Raw genomic sequence first — 21,397 nt, forward strand, 5'->3', positions numbered from 1 at the left:
CCTAATAGTGTTAATTCACAGTCGTCTTCTTCATAAGAGTAGCAGAGTGGTGAAAATACCTATTGGTATTCACTACTCCTAGTGGCCACTTCCTCGTCCCAGTATTGTAACAGGGGAAATTAGGGGAGAGGTCTTACAGTAGGCCATAAAGGCTGGGGGAGGGTTTGATTGGTTTTCAGATGGAAAAGGGGGATAACCTGTCCCACCTGTGGGTACCACACTCCCAATCCCCAAGGACCCTCCTCCCAGGTGATCATCCCTCGCTTCTCTGCCCTCAGGGTCAAGATCAAAAAGCGATGGCCTTTCCCTGGCCACCTGAGAAGATGATCCAGGGCAGTAGGAGTGAGGATACCCTCAGTTTTCTCACAATCCCCAGAGGATCATGTGCACCATACGAGTTTCCTGCCTCAAACACAGTTCCCTGAATCTACAACACAAGACCCTTCCTGAAGACAGGAAGCCAATTGAGCACAATAGCTTGCTCCGAGAGGCTATTGGGAGACCCTGGTTCCCTTGTTATTGAATCTCCCGTGGGAGCCTAGCCCGGGACCAGCAGCTAAGGGCCAAAAGAAGCAACGGGTAGCTCTCTGTTCTTGTGAGGGTCGGAAAGGGCCTAGGGCCAGAACCCCTTGCCAGTATGTCGCTGTGCTCATCCTTTGCCAAACCCCAGCTTCCACAAATAGGGCTACTTCGTCCCAGGTAGTCTCCATTCTCTGGGGAACTGCTATTATCTCTATGAAACCAGAAACATTCCTGTTTTGGGAGCGCTAGTTATGTTTTGTTACCTATATGCCCATTCTAGCACAACTCAGAACTTACACGAGATCCTTCCCAGCTCTTGGTTGCCATCTTCTCTTTCAGTTCAACTCCTTCCCTGACCCTTCTCCACGAGTCACTTCCCACCGACATTCCCATGGCATTAGCCCGCACCAAATGCCTTGAATGTATCTTCCTATCTAACCACTCCCTCTACTTTCCCCCATGACCATCATATTAATTCTAGTGGGAAGTTTCTCGGCCTCCTCTTTCTCTCTACTTCGCTTTCCTCCTCTAACCTGCCCATTGACAGCACTTCCTTTGATCACTAACATCACAGTACTTCCACCCTCTTTCCTCAGTGACCAAGAGGAAATTCATGCAGGACTTCTATGATTAAAGCATCTCTCTACCATGTCCCTCCACTATTCATGCCAATTCCGTTGACAGTACTTTTTCCAACTTTCACTATGCACTTATGATGCCCTTTGACCAAAGCTATCCTGCATACTGGACATCAGCCCTGTATCATATCGGTAATACAGGCCCTCAAATCACACGTTTCTTGACCTACAACACTGATGCAAATCGAGGTCCCCCACCCTACACCTGGCCTACAAACATTCCCTTGCTGCATCCACCTATGCCAAGTCCTCCTACTTCACAAACTTAATTGCCCCGTTAAAAATCACCCCCAAAACCCATCCATCCACAAAGCTTTGCACATTATCTCCCAAGCCAATATCCATTGCCTCCTCTCTGTATGTATTCACTTTGCTCCCCACTTTTCCTCTAAAATTCGTGACTCACACCCCTCCACTGGCTCCATCCCTCAACCCCCTCTTCTCCACTTACCGCCCTCCACCACTTCTACTCCCAACTATTTGACCCCTAACTTTCCAAACTAAATAGCAACCAGCAGTAGGGATGTCACGGTATTGATTTTTCAGCTGTATGATAACCAGCCAGCAAAATAAAGGTATGCCACGGTTATCACAGTATTGAGCAAGTATTTAAAGTTCCCCTCAAAGTAGCAGCCACATTATAGAAAAAAAACATCTCTACATTGTCACAGATTCTATCAGAAAGATTATCAAGTTAAAGTTTCTTTTCTTTTCTTTTCAGGGGGGATTGGGAAGCTGCGCACCATATAAGACACTTTCAGCTTCCTCCACAGATGCGGGTGCTTCCCCCTTCATGATCGCCTTGGATGGTCAGGCCAAGCGAGAGGGAAGAGATGGCAGGGGGCAGACGCCACAGTGGAAATCCATGTGCGAGCAACCTGCATTAATGGGGAGATTCTGTCCCCTTCAAAAAAGCGCCACCTGCCAAGTACATATGGGCTGTAGGGGGGGGGAGACAGGGCTTCTGTTCGGCGGAACAAGCTTTACAAGCAACATCCAACAGCGCTGTGCAGTGAGCAAGACGCCCAGAGTGAGCCGCTGGAGCTGAAAGGACAGATGTTGCACCAGGGTGGGACTGGGCTGAGGTGGGTGGCATGGTCTCTCGTCACGGTTCTCTGCAAGCAGCCCGGCATGCCCACGAGCAGACTAAGCAGCCTGCAAACTCGAGGCAGGGCTCATAGGAGGGCGTGGCCCTCAGTGGGTCAGCACTGCAGTTAAATGCAAGCAACACATAGCTGACCTGAATGCTGCCACTGCTTGTTCGAGCACGCCCCCGTAAGAGCTTTGGCACCCATTTCACTAGAGATATGGAGATTATCACCCTATCACTTGGGGTGCGAGGGTGATCCCTAATGAAAGCGGTGTTTGGGAGAGTCGACAATGAAATGTAAAGGCTGAAGCAATTGCTTGAGAGAAGTCTTGCCTTTGGATTACATCGCCGACCTCCTGCCAGACACCCCTTTCATTAGAGATGCAGGAATCCTCTCCCCTGCATCTCTAATGAAAGAGGTGCCTGTCAGCCTAGTCAGTGACACACTCTAAAATAGACGTGAGAGCTTCAGGCTTTGGAAAAAAAGCCTTGGCATCTAGAACCCTGATGGGCTGGGGTTAGCAGGGGACTTTGAGCCCCGGCAGGGCCCCGTCCAAGTCAACATTTTCGGAGCCTGCCGGTACTCAGCCAGACTCGCCATGGCCCACTTAAGGCACTGATCTGGGCACCTAGCTGCAAGAGGGGTCCACCTCTCGCCGCATCTTACCCTTGAAGCACTCCCCGGGGTTGACTGAAGGCTGATCCACCCGGTGATCCCTGGTACTGCCTCACACCGGGCAGCGGTTTATCCCGATGGGAGGGATTGGGTCCCTCTAGTCTGAAGGAGCGCCTGTCAAGGAGAAGAGTCCCACGATCTGCAGTCCAAGTGCAATAAGGGCACACACAGTAACCCCTTAAACCCTAGTGTACTGCAAAAAGCCAACACATCCACCTTTACTGGGCCTGTCAGACGCCGGTCATGCAGCCCCTGGAATAAGCAAACTGAAACAAAGGGGCAAGTGGGACTACTTGATGTGGTTCCTACACCTTTAAAACAAGGTAATACGCTCTTTGACTAGTAACCAGTGTGCTGCCCTTCTGGCTTGCGAGATGTGATCTCTTTTGGGTATATTGAGAGCTGCTCTTAGTGCATTGTTCTGTGTAGTTTGGAGTTTGATCAGATTAGAGTTGGAGGTGCCGGCTAGTAGCGCATTACAATAATCTAATTTGGCTCCAAGGGTGGCTCTGGCGATCGAAAGGCAGTTATCTTTGGTTGGGAAAGGTTTGATGGCATTAATAAGCTTAGTGCTCAGAGCGGAGGCAGAAACAATGGAATTGACTTGCTTGTCCATGGAGACTGAGGCATCAATGTGGATTCCTAGTGTTTTGACAGAAGGTAGAACTGGGATAACAGTTGTCTATGCAGAAGTTGATATAGAGTGAGTCGAGGTTAGTGAGAGTGAATTTTTGACCAAGGATGAGAATTTCGGTCTTATCTCCGTTAAGACAAACAATTCGTGGCCATCCATGCTTGGATGGTGGCATATATATTCTGTAGTGTAGCAGCGTCCTGATGGTAGAGTCCCGTGAGCGGGAGGAGCACTTGGGTATCGTCAGCGTAGTTGATGTAGGTGATCCCAAGTGCGTCCAGTTTGTCAAAGAGGTTTGCTAAAAAAGAGGGTGGGAGCCGTGCATGAGCCCTGTGGGACCCCATGCCTAATGGTGGTAGGCTCTGCGTTTGCTATGTTGGAGAAAAACTCATCACTCTTCCCTCGAGGAAGGAGGTGATCCAGTTTGTGGCCTGTTTGGAGAAGTGTGCTGCCCGAGTGAGATGGTTTGTGAGGATGGCATGATCAACCATGTCAAATGCTGCAGAGAGGTCTAGGAGGAGCAGGACGGCCGGCTTGAATATGTATACATTGTAACCGATTGCAACAATAAAAATAACATATTCCATCCATAATTAACTCCATTTGATTCATTTGGATGTGCAACTATGCTCTTTGTATGCGTCCAATGAAAAGCAACACCAATCTGTACTGGACCTGCGACCCAGATTAGCCTTACCGAAAGACGATCTGTTAGTCGGGGGAAATTTGAATATGGTCCCAGATAAAACCCTCACTTCTGCCCTCAGTAGACTAGAAGAATGCACTGTCCCCAGCAAGAGATTTGCGTGACCTGGGATTAATAGACCACAGCAGGTTCTCTGACACCGGTGAAAAAGACTTCCCACAATGCTCAACCTACACAAAAGCCACTCTAGGATTGATTTGATTCTGCTCATTACAAAGCCGATCCCATGCACCTCTGAAGTTAACAGGGAGCTTAGAGTAATCTCCGACCATGCCACAGAAGGTGCTGCAGTCAGAACATTCAGAGCCTAAACCCCACAATGTCTCCCTTGGAAATGATATGATCTAATTCTTCGGGACCAAGTATCAGATGAAATGGCATGCTCATTTCACACTATTCAAGAGAACTTACACCCCGAAATTAACACGAGAATCCTTTGGGATGGATTTAAGGCTGTAATAAGGGGAAAATGAGCTGCTCTGCTAATTAAAAATATATGGGAAAATCTATGGTTACAACTAGAGGCAAAGCTCCACACAAAGGTATGCCGGTATGAAACCGCAAATGCATACACGATATATAGTGATTTAAAGATAGCTAGACTTAAATTGGAGGCCAATTTGGCAGATGTGACTTGCCATGCCCTGCTTAAAGCCAAGCATCACCATTATGTTAGGGTGAATAATGCAAATCACTTTCTAGTGTGCAAACTCAAAGCAGCTTAAACCAAAGCAAATATTAGCCCTCAAAGATGGATAGGGAGGAAGGAAAAAAAATACCCTATTAACAGACATTTACATGGATTTGATGGTGCGGGAGCCCATAGTCTACTCTCCCTTCCCAAGCTAAAAGATCAAGAACATCTTGAGGAGTTCCATAATAGATGAAGAGAGATTCGACGATCGCCATGCTTCTTAAAAATAAAGTCCTGGGACTGGATGGACTCACCCTAAATGTTTTTAAAAAATTCAAGAACCAGCTTCTAGCTCTCGTAACCAACATTTTAATTTCCTTTTCATCAACTCAAAGCGTATCGCCCCAAGGTGGTCGAGTCCATTACCACTTTACTTCTAAAGCCGGGAAAACAGGCTCTCAAATGCAAATCTTAACATCCCTACCTGCCTCCGCCATGTCAGTTCGAAACGGCTGGGAGCTATTGCTTCAAGTCTGGGAGAGTCTGGTTAGCTTGAAATCAACAGGTAACAGGAGCACGGTTTAGCTCCCCGTGCCTACTGGTGCCACACAAACATGCTTATGCAACATTTATTTTCAGTATCTGAGAATGTTAATAAAAACCAATTAGGACACATCTAGTAAACATTTAAGCACTTCATTTTAAGCATTTCACTTGTGTATAAGCACTTTACAAATAAACAATTACAAGCATAACAGATCCTACATAATGGACTGTTTGTGGCCCAATGGCGAATCAGACTGTACCTGAACCGGCCTTCCCTGGTTTCAGAATGAGGGTCGTCCTGAATTCCCCCATCCAACCAGAGACCTTACCACTTTTCCCAAATGTATTAAACAACTTCAACAGATGGGGGACCAAGGTAGCCCAAAAGCCTTTATAGAAGGTGGTGGGAACCAGTCCGGCCCTGGGGCTTTATCACTTGGGAGGTGTCTGATAACAGACCGATTACAGACTTGGAGGTGGATGCTATCCAACTGTGCATTTTCCTCGTCTGACATTCTGTATCTCTTGGGTGAGGTCTTGCTTCAGCTCCACCAGCATTGCCTGTGTGTCCTCCTGTCCCAAGGGGGACCTCATTCCCCGGCACCGGTGAGGCTGGTGCGTGGATCTGTGTACTGACTTGTTGGGGTTTCTTGCTTGTCCCCTCCTGGGATAATATTTGTTTCATGTTGCCTGAGGCTGGTGCTCTGGGTTTCCCTCCACCCAACGCCATGTTCTCCACCAAAACATTGGACCAGCTCTCCTCTCAGCCCTCAAGATAGGTATAGCTGTCCTCAGGGGGGTTTTCCCCCCGCTTCTCCCTATTCCAAGGCTCTGAGCTCCGCCAGAGGAGCTAGACAACTCCTCTATTAAATGTTTCAGTGCCCTCAGTATCGACTTCTGCCAGCCTGGGGAGTCCCCTCCCACCAATGATGCTGTTTTTTGCTGCCTTCTGCATGATGTGGGCTACCTCCATGCTTAAATGGGCACCTGCCGGCCCAGGCCACAGAGAGGCCCTCCTCAAAGAATCTGATCCACAGATTGGCGGGTGATTCTCTGACCCTAGACCCAGGTAACCCATCTCTTATCCCTCCTCCCCTGGGGGGCAGTTCAGGCTGGTCCCCTCTGCTGGCCTTCAACCCAGTGGGTGCCCGCCCCGGTTCAGCTTCGGGGGAGGGGCGTGTCGAGAACCACACTGCAGCAATCAACCAGTAGTCCCTGATCTTAGCGACCCAGGTGTCACGACACCAGCCCACTTTTCTGCCCCTGCACTGAGGTCCCAAAGCCACTGCTCACTCAGTCTAGGGCACAGCCCTCTCCTCGCAGCTCTGGTTCACATCTCTCCGGCTCCGCTGCAGCACCGTTGCTCGCTGCTGGGAGGGCCAGGGAGGCCTACAACCTCCCGGGTGCTATGCAGGGCCCACACAGGGTTCTCAGATCCAGAGGAGAGCACCTCCAGGCCTCCCAGCCCCACAGGGTTCCTCGGCTAGGGGGGATAGGCCACCCCCCCCGTCTCCTTATTCAGCACCCTGTGCGGTGCTTGCGTCGGAGTCCGCACTCCCACACAAGCGCAGAGAGGATGTGAGCACTCCTTATTCCCCTCACACCGCTGGACTCACTCTTCGGGCTCTGCCACTCTTTCCCTGCACGCAGCAGCCATGTCACCAAGTGTTACCATTCTCCTACCAATCCCGCTGCGGCTTTTCCGTACAGCACAGTACTTCGCTAAATTTCTCAGGGGGTGATGGGTGCGAGGCAGACATCCATCCCCCAGGCTCACAGCGACTCCTCAGTGGATGCTGCCATCTTGGGCACGCATCTCATGGGACCAATTAGGGTTGCTTTTACCGGCCAGAATTTGTGGGATTTTGGTGTCCAATCTGGGTGGATCTCATGTGATCCGAGTGGCTCACCAACCCTTCCCTATCGTTATATCTCTGTGAGGAGAGGTATCTCTGCGGGAAAAAGTTGTAGGCACCAGGAAGCAGGTGCTCACAGCGGCGCATTCGCTCTGCATGCCGCTTGGCCACGCCGACCTTCTATGGATGGTTTTGAAGAGAAGAAGTTTGTCCCAGGAGGATAGCTCAGGGGCAACGTGCTCGCCTTGGAAGCAAGACTACGCGGAGCAATACAGGTTTGTTCCCCGGGTCCGTGCTTAGAAAACTATGGGTATTAAGTGTGTTATAAATGACCAATAAAAAAAAGGTTTTATACATAGACCTTTGTTTACTAGATAGCAAATCATGCAATGAGCAGAGGAGGTAGAGGTAAAGCGAGAAAGGTTGAAAAGTGTGCAGACCGCAAAGTTGAGGACTTTATCCATAGGTGGTAAAACAGATGGGAAGGCCATAGAGGAGACAGGCACAGTAGTCAGATCTAGAGAAATTAGCTGTTTAGCAGTATTTAAGGAAGAAGGCCGATTTTTCTAATATTGAGGGCGTCGAGTCTGGCTGCAGTGGCAGATTTGGAGATAAAGAGCGAGAAGTTGTTTGATGGGTCGAACACGACACCAAGGTTATGAGCGGAAGCAGAGCAAGGAAGGTAGTTGGGAGATAAGAAGAGGAGAGGGAGAGATAGCCTGTTGGGCTGGAGAGTGGAAAACTTTAGTGTATGAGCGCTATATAAGTAAAATGTCATATCAATAAGACTGGTGCTTCTGAGCGCGACCAAGCAAAGGGAGGGGAACAAGGGAGAAACAAAAACAGCGATCTTACTTGGCCCAGTGACATTAAGAACGTGCAAGTGCATGGAAAAGGGAAAAGTGTGTGGAAGGGGGAGAAGTGGAAAGTGCGGAGCAAAAGAGAGAAACAGAATAAGTACAATAAATAAAGGCAATAAAGAGTGGTAGTGCAGCCAGCGAGTGGCAAGTGTATGATTAGTCAGATAGGGTAAATCTGGTAAATGCAGAAGAAAAATGGGGGGACTGTATGGGTACAGAAACAGATCCCAGTGCAAGGAGTGGCACAGAGGCAGTGCAGGAGGGAGGCAGGGTCAGCAGGTACCTGGACCCGAAGGACAGAGTGTGGCCAGGTGCACGGTGCCAAGAGAGAAAAGCAGATCAGCAGGGGAGAAGAGGGGCAAAGGCAGAAGCGATGAGGAAGGTCTTGATGTGCTTCCGGAACCGGAGATGGTTCTCCTCAAGTTTCAAGGTGGCCAGCTGGGGCCTCCCTTTGGAAGAGCCTCCCGAAGACCAATCTGCCCCCAGCTCATTTCTTTGAAAAACGACTGACCCTGAGGGAGTTAGAAGTAGAGGATCAAAGGGCTCGAGAGGGGAGGTATTTACGGAGGGACAGTTGAAGGTATTTTGGACACAGGCCCCAGAAATCCTTGTGGAAAATGCAGAGTGTGCATGAGCGAGTGAGACACCATCCCATATTTGATGGCAGACGGAGTTTGGCATTTTTTTCAACAGCTCATCGGATAAGGCGTCAAAGGGGAAGATCTGAGTGTTGTCAGCAAAGAGTTGATTGGAGAAGCTGTAAGAGGTGAACAGTGAGCCAAGAGCTGGGGTATAGAGAGAGAAGAGAAGAGCAGTGGACCAAGGACAGACCCTTGGGGTACTCTAATAGAAAGTGGGGGACAGGGTGGGTGAGTGTGGAGCTAAGGCTGTTGGAGGACACCTGGAGCTGCCGCAGTTGAAAGCAGAGGTCCGAAGCTAGGTTGAAGAGGGTCCCGGAGGTTGTATCAATGAACTCAGTAAGTCGATTGAAAACTACTTGCTCTAGGATTTTGGAAGAGGTTGGTAGAAGAGCGACAGGGTGAAAGTTAGCAGGACAGTTAGGATCCAGACTAGGTTTCTTAAGAAGAGGGATGGCAGTAGCCATCTTATAGGATGAGGGGATGTGGCACTGTCAAGAGAGGAGTTGAAGAGGTGCAAGATATGGACCAACTCTGGGAGCTATGTGCCTCACAATGTGCAAGGACAGTGGGGGCACAAGAATGGTAGGCCTTGAGGAGTGGGCTGATAATCTCAGACATATCAACTGACAAACCTGATGGTACCTCACTTGTTAGTCTCCGGGGATCTGTCATCCAGGTGGTCAGGACACGGCCATCGCTATTGGATCCAGGGAGGGCCAGTGCGGGAGGATAACCTGGATGAGGAATCCTTGGGAGTGGAAGTGGGACACATTACCTCCTTTCTTAGAACACCTTTTCCCCATCCTACCTCATAGGATACTCAGAAGTTCTACCCCCTCCATTTTCCAACACAAACACTTTCCTACACCGTGACAGACAACGGACCAACACCAGGGTCGTTTACATGACATGTCCCAACACAAGGGTCAGGCAATTAACAATAACTACGCACACCTGATGGCCCTTTCCCTTCCCCACAGAGATAAAAGACTGAGCACGAAAGCACACTTCTAACAAGGCCAAATGCATGAGAAAGCAGCTGTTTCGGACCAGCAGTTCAAGCAGAGGAGAAAGGCAGAGAGACCTGGAGGGACGACAAAGAGGGAATTGCCCTTGCCCTTTACATCCGCAAAGCTTCCGAAAGGGAAAGCATAAGACTGGGAAGTCTAGCTGGTGTGTGGTGACACAGGTGTCACCGGTACACAGGGCACTCCCGCGCTGATAGCCAAAGCAGGGAGAAGCGTTTGCCGCTGTGGTGCGGTCCTTGACTCCCGAGACAAGAAACTCCAACATTTCAGCAAAGACAGTGAGTCGGAGAAGACAGATAGTAAGACCGAACTGTGCTGGGCCCAAGGTTACAAGCGGCAACATTGTTGAACAAAGAATGTGTGTAATTGATCTTTAAAGAAACCCTAGTAAAAGATTCAGAAGCAGAGTGATCAGGCGTCGCAGGGGCGCTCATTCGAAGGACTCCGACTGAAGCCCTTTTGGGTTGTGTTTTGGTGGACCCTATGAAAACCAAGAGGCCTTGTGAGAGGCTGGTGTTAAGTGTCAAAGTGGTCCTACGAGGGTCGAGCAAAACCTCTCATACACTCGAAAGTCTTTGACACAGAGGAAAACTGTGTGAAGCCTGGGTGCAGGCTTTAAGGAAAGCCTGACTGGGGGCTGAGACCTGAACTTAGTAAAAGGGAAGAAACTAAGGGGTCTTGGGATCAATGCTGAAAGAAAGCTAGGGGGAAGGGAATCCCCCGCCTTTTCTGATGAAATTATTGAATCATGAACTGTGTTAGAATGGCTATGGGAACCCGACGGAGAGATGCCAAGGGAAAAGCTAAGAAGTAAATCCTGCATTGTGATAAAACTGAGTGAACTGTGAAATTAGCAAATATGAACCCGGCTGAGGGATTCCTGCAATGAATAGTTGTTTAAAAAGACAGTGAGACTGTCCAGTGCTACGTTTTGAGTGAAAGGCCGTAGTGAACCCGATTGAGGGAGGCTAACGTTGCAGGAAGGATCAGAGCCTGGCTGAAGGGGGATGCAAGGGGCGAAGACCAATCACTGAGCGTGAAAGATTACCAAAGCAACTTTTGTTTTGTTTATTGTTTATGGTTCAGCAGGCCTTCTAAGGCAAAATACTTTGCAGGAAAGAAACTTGGCCCCAGAAGGACCTGGCATAGGGGAAAGAAACTAAACTTGTGCTGGCGAGGCACAGGAGTGTGCTGTGCTCAAAGGTCCGGCCTTGTCCCGTGCTAAAAACATGGGGAAGGGAGACCCCCGGCTATAACATCCTGACCTATCATTTGTGAACACTTCTTTTCTTGTGACCACTATCCCACAGTCTTTTTGAACTTAGCTGTAAGGATTGGCAATTTTCTTTTTTTTTTTTTTTAGTTTATTTGACAAGACGCCACAAGGACTGCCTTATTGTTTGACGGTCGTAGCTTGCTCCAATCTTAGATTTAGGTTTAAATTAGGTGTTTTTCCAACCCATTTATACAGTTTAATAAACACCCTTGAACTGTGATCACTTGTGTCTGACTTTAACGTTGCCACCTTACATACCGGCAGAGGAGGCTACAAATGGTGGAGAAATGTATGCAGGAGGGGATAGAAAGTAATTAACGAGGCTATTGTGAATGGCGGCAATTTTAGACGACGTTGGGAGGAGAGACGCAATGAGAGAAACATAGAAGTCACATTTGGCAGTTTCAAGAGTAGAGGAATAGTTTTGAAGAGCAGTGAGAAAGTTAGAGATCCTCATTGTTTTCTGGGTGTGGATGAGAGGTGTAATCCAGGGCCGTGGAGGGGAGGATTTAGGAGTGAGTGGTAAAAGGGTAGAGAGAGGAAAAGGGAGCATAAAGAGCAGTGTTAAAGTTAGTGGAGCACTTTTTCAGTGAATTGAAAGGCGAGTTCAGCATAGGAGGAGAGAGAGTAGTGTAGGTCAGAGAGTTAGTCAGGGAGTTTGGAGATGGGTAAATTGCACTTAGTAATAGTTGTAGTAGATGGAGAGTGAAGAAGATGCAGGAGTGGAGTTTGAAGCAAAGACGAGTGATCAGAGGGAGAAGGCACGGTAAAGATAGTAGAGGCAGAGAGTTGAGAGGGAGTTTCCATTTGAACGGGTGGCAGAGAGTGGACAGAAGGGAGCAAGTGGTTAAGTAGAATTTAGTCAAAGTTAGTGGCTAGCGCAGCGGAGAAAGAGGGAAGGTTGAAGTCGGCAATGAGGTGGGGATCGGGAGGGAGAGAGGCAATTAGTTGAGATGTGGTCAAAGAATTTACCTTCCAGTCCAGGTGGCCAGTAGAGAGATTACATGTATGCCATGGGGGAGGGGAGGTAAGATCATATGTATGCCATAGGGATTGTGACGGGAGAATTAGCAGGAGATAGGGGAGTAAAAGAGATGGGAGGTTTGGAAGATGAAAACAGTGCTTCACCAACATCCCTGCTAGGGAGAGCGAGTGAAGGTGAAGGCAGGGTCATTAAGTGCAGCAAGGGTTGCCGAGTCAGAGGGATTGACCCAGTTTTCAGTAAGGGTAATGGGGTCAAGAGAAGGAGAAAGGAAGACAGAGGTAAAGGAGGTTTAATTTCAGACACACTGCATTTCAAAGAGTAATAGAAAGCATGAGATGTAGCAGCATAGCAACATTGAATCTGAGAAAAAAAGGCGCTGGGGGTAAATGTGAGAAGAGGATATGGAATGGAAGAACAAGTTACTTCTTACATGGTAACGTTCTTTCGACGGGATGTTCCTCCGACGTATTCCTCATCTTTGATAATACGTTTCCAGCTTGCTGGCCTCGGAAATTTTTTCTGCAGAGGGCGCTGCGCGTCGACGTCTGCCGAGTCGATGTCCCTCGACGGCCACCGTATCGGCGCCGACGTCACCATGCCCATAAATAGCCATGCGCTGCGTCCGTTGCTCAGTTCCGTTTTGTAGCATAAGAAAAGACATGCCTGAATCGGTTAGTAACCTTGAAGGAGCGAAAGCTGCAACCACAAGGGAAGTTATCACTGCGGGGATGGATGGGAGGGGCGATAAGGAATACGTCGGAGGAACATCCCGTCGAAAGAACATTACCAGGTAAGAAGTAACTTGTTCTTCGAAGGGATTGTGTCCTCCGACGTATTCCTTATCTTTGATAGACTCCCATAGCAGTGGTATGTAATTGGAGGAGGGAGTGCTAGTGTTATGTATCCCTTTAGGGATGGACCGAATGTAATACGGCCTTGCCAAATCTGGTCTCTTGAGCAGTGGAGGAATCCAGATTGTAAAATTTTGTGAATCTATGTGCGGACGACCATGTGGCAGCCGCACATATGTCCCGGACGGGTACCCCTCTCTGGAGAGCCGAAGAGGCTGCGATACCCCTGGTTGAATGAGCCCTGAGATTTTGGGGTGGCTCTTTTCCTGCTAGTCTATAACATTCCAGGATGGCCAAAATAATCCACCTGGAGATGGTTTGTTTTGTTATGGGTAGTCCCAACTTGTGACCGGAGTATCCTACAAACAGTTGGTCTGCTTGCCTGATCCTAGCCATTCTGCTGATGTAAAAGCTGAGAGCTCGCCTAGGGTCCAGCCTGTGTAGCCTTTCCTCCTCTTTCCCCGGGTGGGAAGGAGGGTAGAATGAAGGCAAGGTAATTTTCTGAGTAATATGGAATTCAGAAACCACCTTTGGGAGGAAATTAGGCTTCACCTGTGGGACAACTTTGTCCTTGTGGAAGATTGTATGTGGGGGTTTACAGGAGAGAGCTTGTAGCTCACTCACCCTCCTAGCAGATGTTAGTGCTACCAATAGGGCAGTTTTAAGCGTGAGAAATCTCAATGCGCAAGAGTGAAGAGGTTCGAATGGAGTGCCCATTAAGAAGTTTAAGACTAAATTTAAGTCCCATAATGGAACCTGGAATGGTTTTGGAGGGTAAACATTAGTTAGACCCTTGAGAAATTATACCACTAGAGGAATTTTGAAATACAATGGTTCCTCCGCAGTGCGCTTGAAGATAGAAAGCGCTGCGAGATAGCCTTTTACAGTGCCAACGTGAAGGCCTGAGTTTGTCAAGTAGAGTAGAAACTCTAACACCGTTGGTGTACCACATGAAAAAGGGTCGATATTCTCTTCCCTACACCAACTGCAAAACTTGTTCCAACGGCAGCGGTATAAAGACTTTGTTGCTGGTCTTCTGGCCGAAAGCAACACCTCCATGACGTCATCAGGGAGATCCCAATCCTTGTACCTCAACCTTTCAGAAGCCAAGCGTGAAGGTTGAGGGTTCTGGTGTCTGGATGGAGAACCTGACCTCCCTTCTGCGAGAGAAGATTCTCTTTGAGCGGAAGACGGATTGGAGGGCAGATGGACATATCTAGAAGGTCCGGGTACCACGTTCTCCTGGCCGAATCCGGGGCAATTAGGATCATGGTTTTCCGGAATCTTCTCTATACAGAAAATCCACATGTGTTTAAGTCCACCCTTTATGCTCCTTTTTAATTTTTTTTTTACAGAGGAGTAGCTTTGTGGTTATGCTTGTTGTACGATTTTATTGTAATGTTGTTTTGGCCTCGACCCCAAACAATTAAATAAAAAACACCAAATGGTATCCAACAGTGAGGACAAATTCAATAAGCTACTTTCTGAATTTGGTTACAATATCGGTTTATACTCTTGATGGGATTTTGAGCAATGTTTCCAATTTGTGATGCTATTAACGCTGCTTGTTATGGGGGTGGAGGGGGAAGAAAGACTGATGTCTCTTCTTTTCCCAGGCGTTCTACTACAGATTTTCAAATATAAATATATTCATAATTGGTTATTTATAACGCGCTTGATGCTGAAGCGATTTCTAAGCGCGGACCATGGATTCGAACCTGTTACTCTGCGTCGCCTTGCTTCCAAGACGAGCGCGTTGTAACTGAGCTAGTACTACCCAATACTTATCAGATGTTCGTATCAAACCAACTCAATACTATTTTTGAGTGAGGGGCAGTCTAGAGAGGAAAGTGCACAGACCACTGGCTTTCCTTAAACATGTTTTTTTTCCTTTGACATAATCTCTGGAGGGAATATGGGATCCCTGCCTAGAGACGTCAGTTGACATCTTTCTGCAACACTAAACACATTTTGCAGTAATTCTGTTGTAAAGATAAACTAAGGCCCAAGTGGTATTGTACTCCTGCCTAAATCCACCATTTGAGTATTCATGTTTTTGGAGGTTTCTTCAATTAAGGCTTCATAGTCCACTTGCAAATGCAGGTTTATTTAACCACTGCCATGTTCCATGTCAAATTGTGTCAGCCAGAAGCAGAAAATCAAAAAAGCCTTGTAAGGTTTTGTAAAGTTTACAATTATTGCTACTTTAACATAAAAAAAATTGAGAGTTTATTTTGATCAGGTTCTCAGACCCTTGCCATTAACCTTTTGATTATGTTCGAGGCACGCATTAGAATTGTTGACTCACCTCGATCTTGAAACAGAAATAGCATTTTGGCGCTGTACAAAACACCATAAAGAAAAGATAGCTGTTTTCAAATGTTACCCACCAATGCAAAGACATTGTGGCTAAAACATTGTTTAATTAAATATCTTCTTTAATAAATAAAAGAAAAATGGAGGATGAGGAACAGATGAAATTGGATTTCTATGATTCTAATATTTTCTGTTGGTGAATGATTTTACTTAAACATATTACGTGTAATTGACTAATCCAGGAAGTTCACCAAAGTAAAAAAATGTAATGGTGTGCTTGCTTCTCCATTTTGGAAGTCCAACTGGACTTCCGACGACGAAGCGGAGAGTCGCCCCTCGAGTCGCCCGTCGAAAGCCCCGCAGACCTCGACTTCCAGGGCTTGGACACCTTACCTACCGATAACTTCTTGCGCTCCCGCAAGGCTTTCGACTTGAGCGACTGGCAGTCGACACAGTCATCCGTGTCATGGGCCTCCCCAGAGGCACCAGAGGCAGGCATTGTGCGAGTCCGTGACCGACATCTTGGACCCACAGTCCCTGCACTTAAAACCCGGACGCGGTGTGGAAGACGAGGTAGACATCTTCACGAAGAAATTGTACACAAACATGTTCGAAGAACTGAGATGAACAACAGACACTCCAAAGAGTCGAGGCGTACCGAGATTCACGAAGCGAACACGTTCGCGGAAAAAACGGAACTGAGGCTACGGGTGTCGTGCGTCCTACTTATCACATCGGGTGACGTCGGCCGTCGGAGGAGGTCCGAGGATGGCGCATCGACGCAGGACGCAGACGGCAAAAATTTTCTGAAGCAGCACAGCTGTGGTGATTACTGTCATAGATATGGAATACGTCGGAGGACCCAATCCCCTCGAAATAGCTGCATTCACAAAATATTCCAGATATAAAATCAGCCAAGTCCGAAATAATCCCACTGACCGATTCCACTATCCAGACCGCAGCCATGGAGGGCCTACGCTGGTCTCCTACCACTGCAAGATACCTGGGCATCATAATGGCGCTGGACAGACGAACCTCGTTTGCCAATAACTATACCCCCTATCTGACACAGTTGGAATGCAAGCTCAATGCATGGATCAAGCTGCCGCTGTCCCTCTACGGTTGCATAGCCCTAATGAAAATGTTGGTAGTACGAAAGCTACTATACCTATTCAACGGAATCCCGATCTGGCCGGGCAGGAAATTCTTTAACACACTACAAAAACTCGCCACACACTTCGTCTGGGAAGGACAGAGTCCCAGAATAAGCTGGTCCAAACTATGCAAGAATTACGACACTGGCGGCCTGGCAGCCCCAGACTTTCGACTATACTACTATTCGGCACAGGCACACTTTGCAAAATACTGGTCCAATACTGTAGAACAGTTTGCACACATACACGCAGAAACATTCGCTGAATCTCCCCTGGAACTCCGAAGCATGAGGTTTGCCAAGGTACCTAGAGAAAAAGCACTTGCCGACCCGATGGAATCAACAGTACGAGCGTGGGTGCAGATCCTTAGAAGAGTAGGATGCGAAATGGGATACTGGCCACACTCACCCTACGGTACTACCCAGGGCTACAACCCACAATGGACCGCACCATACAAACATCTTGGGACCCTGAAAAACAAGCCAAAGTTGGAGACCTTTTCCCAGAGGGTCGGTTCCTCAAGTTGCAGAAATCCAAAACAGGACAGGGAAGGGCCTATCCACAACTCTGCATTACCAACGACTAAAGGCTGCTGCAAGAAGAAATGGCCGACCTTCCTGCAGGCACCTCCAACCCACAAGTTTCTAACGAAAATCCTCACTGAAGGCTTCACGGGCAGCGTTTCCATGCTGTATAGGATAACACAGGCCAACACACCATCCAAGAACATAAAAACTAAATGAGAAAAAGACTTGAACATCCAGATAGAAGAGCAACAATGGACAAACTATTGCAAATACACTAAAACCATCTCCCTCTGCGCAAACTTCAGACTTATCCAATTCAAAATTCTGAATCATCAGCACATTACCCCCAAGCAAATCTCAAAGTTTGATTCCTCCAAACCACAGACATTCCCTAAATGTGGCACACTCCACGCTACACCCCTGCATATGTACTGGGAATGCCCACCAATCAAACAATTCTGGAACAAAGTGGCAAAGACAATTAACTCGATCTTAAACACAAAAATCATTGCCACCTCGTTGAAATACCTACTGGGAGACATAAGGAAGGCGTCGGTCAGGACCCACAGACTGTTCGCCGTGTGGGGTGCAGTAGCCAAACGGAACATTCTCAGGAAATGGAAAGCAAAAGACCCCCCCCAACACACCAGTGCTGGATGCGAGACTTGATCAACAAACAAGAATGTGAAGAAACTTGCGTCAGAGGGGTCCAGTCCACCTCAAGACCCAAAGACATAAGGGCCCCCCTCAGATCATACTTCATATCGGAGGAAGACAAGGCAAGGGTCACGAAGACTGGGAACCCCCCCTGCGTAACCCACTAAACTCTACCTATTTCCCCATCGTTCTCCTCTCTCCCCTTCCCACCTCACACACCTCTAATGTTGTACAAGCTGTCTCACTGTATACCTATACAATGCTTGATAATGTACTGTTTTAAGTGAAATACGATCTTCCCGTAATGTCAACATGCCAGTATTAAATAAAGCTTAAAATAAAAAAAAAGAGCACCCCTGAGTAGGAAACGCCTCACAGTTGACATTAGTCCACATTAATCTAATTGTATCTGATCCTAATCTATGACTTGTATAAATGTATTACTGTTTTCCTCTGTACATTCACATATTACTGTAAATTATCCCTGTATATTATTTTATCTTGTATTTCTCTTGTTCTTTTTGTAACTGTTACCAAAATTCTTGATGCTAGCGCCCAGATGCCAGACGGCCCTGTGTGCTCTATACATAAACAATACAATATATAAATTGTACTGAAATCAGTGAAAAAATATTTTATGTATTTAGAAGAAACATAAAACATGAGTTATCAAATTACACATTAATTGTTCAGTGCCGCTATAAAAGAATTAAGTAGTGAAATCAATCACTTTATTGCAATTTCCCATTGGCTTAATATACACATCATCCTAAACATCCAAATAGACCATTACCATCACTCACACAAACCTGAATCCAACACGTTTCATTCCACAGAAAAGATTTTAGAAAACGCTTAAAGCGTTAGAAATGCATTGCGGCATCACTAGCTGAAACTCCCGAGAGAAACAGTCTTATTAATTAATCTAATAATTGCTGAAAAAATATAGCAATCAGTGTATACATTTCATTACTCGCGACCATTTACAAAATCAATTCAAAGAGTAGCAGCTTCACAACATAAAACGGTATTCGGTTAGATTTTCTGCACGTTTCCCTCAGCACTGCTTAATCTATTCAATTAGCGACATCAACAAGAAAAGTTGATTAGAGGGGTTGTTAAATTAAACACACTCCAACAGCCACCAAAACTAAAAATCATAGTGACGGCAACATAATAAATATATGAACAGACGTTAGGAGAACAGCCAAGTGTCAAATTATCCGTCGCCCTAATTGGGTCAACGATTTGTGTGTTGTCATCCAATTCAAATTCTTCTAAATATCCCATTAGAAAAACATGCTTCTCCATTGCCACAAGCAGGTGTTTGAGAGGAGCATATATGTTTATAAAGCAGTGACTTACCAACCAGTTCCTGGGGATCCTTCTTCTCAAACTCTGAAAGCTCCTAGAGGAGAAACAAGATAGACATGAGGCTAAAGGAATGCAGTGAGAAACATGTACAAAGGCAGCCAGGCCTCCCATAAAAAAAGTGGAGGTTATAGACACAAACTACAAGCTGAGGGAATGCCATGCCGAGGAGCCAATGCTGGGACTACATGGCATCAGACAACATTCATTAATGTTAATGTTTGCAAACCTAAATTGTACGAGTACATGAATCCGTAGGATTGGAACTTCAACACTAGCACAAATTCACGCTGACCAGACTTAATGCACATTGAACTTGGCAAGAGGATATAATGAATAGAATTCAGTTTCCTTCATACCCCACTCATGACCATCCAATCATGCATTTCCAGCAGGTCAGGTGTCCTCATTTTAAATTGCCCAATCCGGGAGCAAAAACATCCCTGAATGCTGCAACAAATGGTCAATTCTTGCTGTATAACAATTTTACAATTCTACGCTCGGCTGGACCCCGACTTGCACTACAACATCTTCTCCCTCTGACCAACGTGCCATCACCTTTGTCAGAGAAGGCTTAAACAACTGCATTTTTATCAACCACTTATAGCGCGTATCAGGTAATCTTACTAGGCTAATCCGCTACAGACTTGTTTTATGCATGTCAAGTAATAGTTTTATTCTATCGTGTAATTATTTTACAGAATGTTTGGTTAGTGCTTTCCAATTGATATACACCTTAGTTATCGTCCACTGGTGTTTGTTTTCAGTTATAATTAGTGTTAACCATACTAATGCAAGTACTGTCTTTCAGGGAGATGCTGAAGCGTCCGCCACATCTACAACATTTCTAGATGTTCTTCACCAGCAGGAGGTATGGATACTGACGGCTCCATCGAGCGTCATCATCAGAGCTGGAATTCTTGTCATTCGTGGTTAGCCGTTGATATGTACCCGTGCTGTCGACCCCAGGTGTGTGTTATGTTTTCACTATTGTAATCCTCACTAATGCAAGTACTATGCTTCAGGCAGTTGGAGCGTCAACCCCTGCACTTGATGCAGAGCCTGACATTCAAGCAATTCCAGGGGAAGTGGAAGCGGGACCATGCGTATACGAATCGTCGCAACAGCTTTCGGAAGTGCGCACTACATTTGCAACATCCATAGATATTCTTCAGCAGCACGAGGTATGGATACTGACCGCTCCTTCATGCGTGATCATATAACGCAATTCCATTTGCTATACCTTCTTCCCTATTAACGCAAGTGCTGTGTTTCAGGGAGACGACGGAGCTTCCACTACAATCACAACATCCCATTTTGATGATGCAGATGTAAAGGAATCAGAGAAATAAGTCGATGAAATCTGCATACTTATATTTTCCTTGATTGTTTTAGACAATGCATCATTTGTGGTTATCTCTTTATATGTACCTGTGCTGTCGACCCCAAGTGTGTGTTATGTTTCCAATATTGAAAACCATACTTATGCAAGTACTGTGTTTCAGGGAGATGCTGATGCCTCCTCTCCAATACAACCATTCATGCAGTCCATGCAGAGCCAGAGGTATGGATACTGACAGCTCCATCGAAATAGATCATCACTGGTCGAATACTTGTCGTTTGATTGTTGCACACAATGTTTACATCGTGTTTGGCTATTGAGAGGTACCTGTGTTCGTCCTCACGTGTGTTTTATGCTAACAATATTTTGATACATAGTAATAAAAGTACTATGTTTCAGGGAGACGATGAAGCCTCATTCCGTGCTGTCTATGCGGATACAGAAAATATAGTCGTTGCAGCGCAAGAGGAAGGGAGGACATGCGGAAACTAAATCGGAGCTACAGCGTGCAGATGTTGAAGGTCGAGTCAAAAAAGTTGCAATGAAAAAAAAAACAAAAAAAAGGTTACAAACAGTTCATAACTTTAAAAAAAAAAATGTTTGTGCTGGGGACTATTTTATGTTTTTTTCCAGTCAATTGGACTACACTTTATCTTGTGTTTAAACTGAACATCCCTTTTCCAATCTCTCCTCCAGTTACCCGTTGGTTACCCGTGGGTGTCAGAACTATACATACACAGACAGTGAAGCGAATGAGAGATGTTGCTTGCCAGACCATGTACACTATGGAGGAACTATTAATTGAGGCGAGGCATGTTCAGGCTCGAGATGCTCATGTCCAATGGCCAGAACATGAATTAACTGTGTTTGGAGAATACAGCAAAGTTGCATTGGATCATTGCTACAGTGCGACCGCACCACCACAAGAAGACGATATTGAATGAATCAAAAAATTGCCACCCAAAAACCTGTCGACATTGTTGTGTTCTCCCATCAATGTTGAAGTAATAGATGTCGAAATGACAGAATGAACCAGCCGCAGCATCCATAGACGCATCAGAACTTTCCAAGGCCCCACCCACTCTCA

The 21,397-nt window shown here is 46.6% G+C and overlaps 1 protein-coding gene across 2 annotated transcripts in view; it reads right to left on the reverse strand.

Moving 5' to 3' along the window:
• Positions 1-21,397, reverse strand: part of SAP30BP (SAP30 binding protein) — a 574,361-nt gene that overhangs the window by 118,182 nt on the left and 434,782 nt on the right. For both annotated transcript variants that reach the window (XM_069654762.1, XM_069654761.1), the window contains one exon: positions 18,963-19,005. In XM_069654762.1, coding sequence (XP_069510863.1) covers positions 18,963-19,005 — 43 coding nt within the window. The remainder of the gene's footprint in view (positions 1-18,962; positions 19,006-21,397) is intronic.

Source organism: Ambystoma mexicanum, chromosome 3q (genome assembly GCF_040938575.1).
Source record: "Ambystoma mexicanum isolate Mex_15411 chromosome 3q, UKY_AmexF1_1, whole genome shotgun sequence".
NCBI classification, from domain to species: domain Eukaryota; kingdom Metazoa; phylum Chordata; class Amphibia; order Caudata; family Ambystomatidae; genus Ambystoma; species Ambystoma mexicanum.